Source organism: Mangifera indica, chromosome 5 (assembly GCF_011075055.1).
Source record: "Mangifera indica cultivar Alphonso chromosome 5, CATAS_Mindica_2.1, whole genome shotgun sequence".
Classification (NCBI taxonomy): Eukaryota; Viridiplantae; Streptophyta; class Magnoliopsida; order Sapindales; family Anacardiaceae; genus Mangifera; species Mangifera indica.
The window spans coordinates 3,437,489-3,445,226 of NC_058141.1; the positions used below are offsets into that span (position 1 = coordinate 3,437,489).

General features: G+C 33.8%; 1 protein-coding gene across 1 annotated transcript; it reads right to left on the minus strand.

Annotated features, from left to right (window-relative positions):
• Window positions 1-1,074: 1,074 nt before the first annotated feature.
• Window positions 1,075-7,392, minus strand: LOC123216220 (MACPF domain-containing protein At1g14780-like). The gene is made up of 8 exons (XM_044636618.1): window positions 7,092-7,392; window positions 6,765-7,006; window positions 3,524-3,716; window positions 3,370-3,444; window positions 3,111-3,294; window positions 2,860-3,026; window positions 2,711-2,775; window positions 1,075-2,002 (listed from the first exon to the last, which is right to left on the minus strand). Exons 1-8 carry the CDS (start codon window positions 7,323-7,325, stop codon window positions 1,387-1,389), a joined length of 1,776 nt encoding a protein of 591 aa, XP_044492553.1. The 5' UTR covers window positions 7,326-7,392; the 3' UTR covers window positions 1,075-1,386.
• Window positions 7,393-7,738: the final 346 nt, after the last annotated feature.

Consider the following 7,738-nt stretch of genomic DNA (forward strand, 5'->3'; position numbering starts at 1 on the left):
AGACAATACATATGAGTTAACTTTTGAAACTTTAGGTTCAAATATTATTTCATATTTGCAAAATAGCTGATTTTGTAGGAGAAATATTGAGATTAATTTTGGAAGCTTTAGGTCCATATATTATCCCTATATACAAAACTTCTAGTTTTGTAATTAGTATTCAGAATATTATAATAGTATTCTGATTATATTTTGGACTTTAAGTCCTTATTTTTCACACTTTATGCAAACTTCAGGTTGCAAAGGTGATATCATTATTCCAAAATAAAGACTTTGATGAAACTTGGGACTTTCGACCCATATATATGTATTCTCATGATTTTACAAACTTCAAGTTGCAAATCGTAAAATTTGGGACTTCGGGGATATTCTCACAATTTTACAAGTTTCAGGTTGTAAATCGGATATAATTATCATAATACAAATAAAGATTCAGATAAATAAATATTCAAATAACTAAAGATGCAAATAAATAAATATTCAAATAAATTGAATACAATAAAAATAAATATTTAAATAATATCAGGACTTCTGATCCAGATTTTTGGTTTTTGTAAACTTCAGATTACAAATGATATTTATGACTTCAGGTCTAAATTTATGATTTCGTAAACTTCGGGTTACAAATAATATTCAAGATTTCAGATCCAGATTCATGATATTCAGGGCTATAGATCCAGATTCATAATTTTGTAAACTTCTAGTTACAAATAATGTTCAGAACTTCGAGTCTAGATTTATGAGGTTTCAGACTTCAGGTCCAGATTTATGATATTCCAGATTTCAGGTCTAGATTCAAAAGTTTCAGGACTTCAGATCCAAATTTATAATTTTATAAACTTCGGATTGTAAATATGATATAATTATAAAGAAAAATTAAATAGAGCATAACAAAAATTAAAAGATAATTGAGATATCACAAGTGAGATATCCGTATTTATAATATATAAGCAGCATAATGACATAATAAAAATATATAATATACCTGAGCTGATCGTACTGATAACGTGTTATAAAAATAATAATCATGTAAGGATAATGAGATTTAAGTAAAAGTAAGAAGAAGGGAGAAGAAGAGCAAAAGTAATTCAAATATGATATCCGGATGAAGAAATATGTATGTTACATGAAGAGAGGAGGGGGGTATTTACAAGCAATTTGCCGCCCGTCCAGTCAACAAAGATGTCAAATTTCCAAGCCAATTTTCTAACTCCATTAATACATCCACACTCTTTTGGCCAAATTTTCTTCTCATGTGCTTGCAATTAATAAATGCTTTCCCACCACCTTTTCTCGTCTTAATTTGGTGGAAAGCCACCTGGCTCTGTAACAAAACTAACCTTTTTAAATTTTAATCAAACTCAAATGGGATTCGAATTTTTGAACTCATTCACAGTTGTTTAATAACGAGAACTTAACATGAACACATATCTTCCCCTTCTCCAAGTCTAGCCGAGCTCCGGTGACCAGCCAGTGGCCTGGACTGTCCTGCGGCCCTCTACACAGCTGTGAAGTCTCTACAAATTTCAAAAGCTTCAGTGTTTGAACTGGCACCGGCGGCCCCGAAGGAAAAACACTAGAATCCACCACCACAACTGGCGTTTTCTCTTTTACTTGGTGGCCTGTAATAGATGTACTTATGGTGGAAAAAAGACCCGACTTCTGGGAAAATCCGGCAGACCCTTGTGCCCAATTTGATTGTACTATAAAAGAATTCAAGACCTTGGAGAATAAGAGGCGGAGGTGAAGGACACTCTTGGATTCATGTTTTTGTAAGTAGAGTTGAGCTCCGGTGACAATGAATGAAACATCTTTTCTGGTTGTCCATTTGGGATTATATTTAACTGGTGCTGTGCATATATGAGAGAAATTTTTTCGATGGATTGGTTCAATGAATCGGTCGTCGGCAATGTCTTCTGATCCTCGCCACAGTGGTAGGGGGTGTATCCTGTTTTCAAGCACTGTTGGGGTGTTTGAGAGATGCTGCAGATGAATGGCTAGCCTGCAAATATCAAAAGAATGCATCCTTAAAATTTCCTGGCCTAACTGCGGAGAATAATTCTCCCTCGTCCCCTCCCCTTACATGTCCCCCTTCTCATCCCTTCCTCTTAGGCACTATTATAACAATGATATTGCAGAAAATAATTACAAGCGTAGTAGATATTTTTATAAATTATACTTCAGAAAATTGGTACAAGACGGGGAGGTTATGCGCATGGAGGATTATTTATCCTCATCCTTATTTTTAGGGATTATTTTTATTCTCGTATTAGTCCATTTCCTAATTTATGTTAGAGAATACTTTCTTCCTATTCCTATTGGGTGGGATAAATACTTTATCTTTATAATTAAGTTGTCATCGATGTTGGTTAGCCCATAGGTAACTCAAGGGTCTGACTTCCTTTAGCCAGTCCATTATGCTCAAATGGGTTTTGGATTCCCGGGTTTTCTTGGATCATTCAAACTTAAAAGTGTAGATCAACGGGCTTCACATGTTCTGAGTTTCAATTGATAAAACATGAACACTAAATCTTGAACTCATTATACTATATATACTCTTTCCTTCTTAATGTAATACTAATGCATTCCAACATAAAAACCAGTAGATTTATCTTTTACTTGTAGGGTTTAGAATCCAGTGCGAGACGAGATAAATCTACAATATCTAACCGTGTACCAGACGTGAAAATTTTCATTGAAATAAAATTACCTATTGCATTTCTTTCCTTCCAGATACAAGCGCATTCCGGTGACAGGTCTGGCCTCTGATGTAACCTGATGGACCCAATAAATCTTGTAACTCACAATTCCGTAAATTGGAAAGAAAATTTTGAACTTTTTTCGATTAAATCGATGTACCTGAATAGTATTTACATACAGCTTTGGACCCATCATGTGGAAATGCAGAGCAGGCGATGGAGTGAACATATTTGAAGGACCAAGAGGAAAGTCATTGTGAACGGGAGCCCAAATTTTGTGAGATTGGAAGTCAAGAAAGTACTGCAAATCAGCTATAGGAGGCTTGTCTGCACTTCCATAGACAAATTTTCATTAGAGGATCCAAAATCTTAAGAAAGATGGTTAAGGCAAATTCATAAAGACCCACATACATCTAAGGTAGAGGTTGATGGCATGCGATAAAAAGCCTTTTCCAGGAACCCCTTTAAGGAGAGAAGTGATGGGAATGAAGTTGAAATTGATTGCATCAGGATTTGAAGCAACTGTTGGAAGCCATTCACAGTGGCTACAGGCTGAAGTGTCACCTCCTCTCTTGTGGCAAATGACACTGATTCCCTGCAACCATTCTGCAAATATTAGTTAAAAGGGTAAACATTTCTGCTTAATTTGAGCATGTTCACACAAGCATACATCTTTTGAACTTATGGAGGAGAAGCTGTTGAAGGCCACAGGTTGCGTGTCAAATACATTGAAGGCTTCTGGCGTCTGCAATTCAGGCAAAAAATTAAGTGTTAAAGGGGATTTAAATTAGTGTATTAATGATGATGATTGATGATTTGCAGACCTTGTGCTTGTGTTCTTTACTCTTCGGTGCAAAACTGCAGGTTCCGGTGAAGAGTTGATCTCCGAGATTTTCCAAATGGGTTTTGAGTTCTGATGGCTCCAAGTTGGAAGACTTGTCTTGCTTGACTAGCACCACGTCTTGGCCACCAATGCTGAGCCCCACAACAATGTGTGTTCCATATTTCTCGATGAATCTGTCAAACAAGAATGCAATTTTGGTGACATTGTTCAGGGAGGAATGTGAGTTGGAGAGAAATTTATCATGCATTTGATGGTGAAATTTATTTGTTTTTAGTTCCATTATGCGGTCAAGACTCCTTATTGATTAAGATAAGACATTTGTAGAAGTGGTCAACGACTAATGGACAAACATTATCTCAACCCATTGCTCAAGAAGGAAGTTATGAGTATGATACAATTTTATCTAGAAGTCATAAATAAAAAACAGTAGTCTAACTTCAAAGTAAATTTGAATTGAATCGAGCTCGAATTTGGGGTAACTTAAGCTATTCTTAGACCAATTCAAATTCAGTTTGACTTGAAAGGAGTCAAACTTGAGTTCACCTCTTGATATTATAGTTGGGCCAAAATTGATCAAAACGATTTTATTTTAATATATATTGATCAAAACAATATCATCTTAATCCATTTGAAACAAATTTTTTTGTACTCATGAACTTGGCTTAGGTGAGTTCATTTTGGGCTCGTTAAATCATTCAAGCCAAGTTGGCTAATAAACTTTAGCCCTAGCCCAAATCCATCATAACTCTTGCAACTTGTCTAGCATTAAATAACAAAGTCCTACATCTCATAAGACAGTTATACATAAAACCCTAATGTCTGTTACTATAAATTTACAATAAAATTATATGCACTCATTTTAAGTATACAAATATGTACACACTTACATACAATATTATATAATTAGATGATTTTGAATTAAAGATAAAACAACACAAACTTATGTGATGTCATATATAAATGTATATATATTTATATAATCAAAATAGATACGTATAATATTGTTCATAAATTTATAATAGTGAAAAAGATAGGAGAGCTACACTTTTCAACATTCAATTGTAATATAACCTATTGTTTTCATTGTTCAAATAATAAAACTACTCTGCACAAAGACCCTTGTTATTTATAGGCCAATCATGTCAGAAATCAACCTTTTAATTAGGCCAAAACACTTGTTCCCACATAAGGTATACTGAAAACTCAAGCTCCTACTCTCTAACTTTTAAAACTTTAAACACCTACCCATGAATTAATTTTCGTAAAAAATCTCAGTTAGAGTTAGGAGTAAAACTATTATTTACTAAAAAAATTAAAAAATAAAACATTTGTCACATTTTTCTCCACAGGTTTAAAAAGTAACATTTCCCTCACCCAAAGTTTGAAAAATGACCATTCCCTCCCCCAACCCTAGGTTTTCTTTCTTCCCTCTCCGGTGACGGCAACGACGACAAGCTAAAGAAAAGAAGAAGAGACAACGACATCTTAGGCATCATCCTTGTCTCTTCTTGGACAGAGATCCGTTGATGAAGAGACGTCTCTTTGTCTCTTTGTCGATAGAGACGAAGAGACAACCATAGCTTTAGAACCAAGTTGTGTTGCCATTGCACCAGAATTGTGTTGTCGTCGGATGCTTTGTTGTTGTCTAAGATCAAGAGAGAAAGGAGGAAGAAAGGTCATAGAATCGGATCACCCTCATGCTGGAAGAGAATGAAATCGCTAATGAAAAATGCTAGGTTGACTTGCCACTCGATCTCAGGTAGAGGGACGGTTGAAGATAAAGGGAGGATGTTGTCGGTAAAAGGGCAATAGGTGGAAACTATTTGGGGGGTGAAATGAAAGTTCTAAAAGTTTTGGAGGTGGTTGAAGAGAAAAATTTAAAAAGTACGAAACATAGGATTGGGTGAGGGAAATGGTCATTTTACAATTTTGGGTAAGAAAAATTGTTAATTTTGTAAATCTAGAGGGGGAAAATTTAATAAATTTTTAATTTTTTAAATATTTTTTCTAAATGACTTTTTTATCTTCAACCCTAACAGTAACTTTTAATAAAAAGGTAAATATTTAAGTTTTTAAAAATTAAAAAATGAAAGTTTGAGTTTTTACTAAACCTTGAGTGGGAATAGGTTTTTTGGCCTTTTAATTATTTAATCTGTCTCTTCGTATTTTTGCGTTGATCTCACAAACAGTCAAGCATTAGTACAAATTTCAATGACAACAGGTAAGTTGATACTTTTTTGACATTTTCGAATTTTGGGGTTTTTTTTTTTGGAAATTTCCATCCTAAGGAGTTTGAGGAAATTGGCAACTTAACATCAACCATTTGTCATATATTTCACCAGACTCCGAACAGAAAATTTCAAAGGGAAGAAAGCCGCTGTCATGTGGCAATTATTAATAAACAGAGATGTGATGTGGCATAATCTGACGGTGTGAGTGTGAAAAGAAAATCCATTCAGATAAAAAATACAGAAATTCAGTGAGCTGGGATCATACAAATAGCTGACTTTTTCCCTATAATTTCGCATGAAGATTGACTAGTCAACTAAGAAACTAGAATCCTAAGACCAAACAAGTAATTATAGGCTATTGGACCAAACAAACTATTTTAATTCTGAATTATTTTTTTTTTTCTAATTCTTTCCCTTTCTTTTCGCAGTCAAAAGTCCAGTTAAATAATGTGTATTTTGATACTCATATCATATAAACTAAATAAGTTTGAATAAGATCCATTTACGATTAGTTAAAAAATAAAAATTTTAGTTTAATATTTGTTTGAATTTAAAAGAGTAATTCAAGATTATTAATTGAATTTCAAACTTGTTTCAAAACATAATTTAATTTAAAATTCAATTTGAGTTGGTATAAATTCAAATGTTTACATTAACTCTAATTATACTTATTTAATTTAAATTTAAATTTAAGTTCAAATAGCCCATTCTAATTGAATCATATTCACTAGAGATATCCATTAAATGTCAATGCCACTCAAATTGGCGTAATTACTTTGTGAAATGTTATAAACATTGTGATAGGAGGACTTTCTTCTTTTTAATTTAATTACTTGGTTGTTCGTCTTATCAAACTTGTAAATTTAGAAGAATTCAATTAGAATATATTAAAATAACGTTGTTTTAATCGATGTTACTAGAAATAATATAACAAGAATTATAAATAATAATAATAATAATAACAACGTGAGAATTATGAACTTACGTTACCTTGAAAGGGCACAGGGGTCCCAAGAAGAAGGGACTGCGTTACAAATTTCATCAGAGAGAAGGAGAGGATATCGATCAATATGAAGATTGAAGAGTGTGATAAAATATCCATCAAGTCCCAAATAATTTATGTTGGCTGCATCCCTCGCCCACGAACCACTCTCCAAGTTAAACATGGCGTTGAAATGCCCCGACGGAATTTTCCCCGGTACCGAATTCTTCTGGTTGAAAAATTCTGCCATCTGAATATACATACTTCATCAATGAATCAATGAAGAAGAAGAAGAAGAAGAAGAAGATGATGATGATGATGAAGAAAGAAAATACCTGATTGAATTCGAGAATATCGGATTGGTAACGAGTACGATCGCCCTTATCGCATTTGATATCGATGGAAACGTCTTTGATCGGTCCGAAGCCAGGAAGATCAAGATCTCTATGAGTTTCGTTGAGTAGAATTAATCTGTGTTTGCCTTTGCAGTATTTGAGCCTGAAATCGGAAGTTAAGTCGAAGCCTTTTCCGAGGCTGTTGAGAGCCATTTCCACTATGCCAATGCTCATGGTTTTTGATGGAAAAATTTGTGAAGAAATGAAGAGAAGATATATGTATGTGTGTGTGTGTGGTCAAGAGTTGGCATATTAATGGCGGGTTGTCATTGATTAGCATGAAAGGAGTATAAGAAGGGGTATAAGTGTGGAAGAAGGGGAAGTTTCGTTTCGTTTCGTTGTTGTTTTATACCGTTTCTTGTTTTGAGCAATTTGACCATAAGCTTTCACACATGCTGACATTAACTTGATTAAGTTTCCCCCATTTTGTCCCATCTTGATTAGGGGCTTAAATTGCCACCTCCTCGTGCCATTTGAGTTTGACATTTAACTTAAATTTGAGTTTGATGTCGGCTAATTTAGTGAATTAGCAAGCTTAAATCTTTAGAAATTTAATATAATACTTATATCTTATTATTTGATTTTAA

Coding starts and splice junctions, on each gene's coding strand:
- LOC123216220 (XM_044636618.1), bottom strand. CDS start 7,325: ATGAGCATTGGCATAGTGGAAATGGCTCTCAACAGCCTCGGAAAAGGC. Junction 3,445..3,523: donor GTAAAGAACACAAGCACAAG/GTCTGCAAATCA, acceptor CCTGAATTGCAG/ACGCCAGAAGCCTTCAATGT. Junction 3,295..3,369: donor CCTCCATAAGTTCAAAAGAT/GTATGCTTGTGT, acceptor GAATGGTTGCAG/GGAATCAGTGTCATTTGCCA.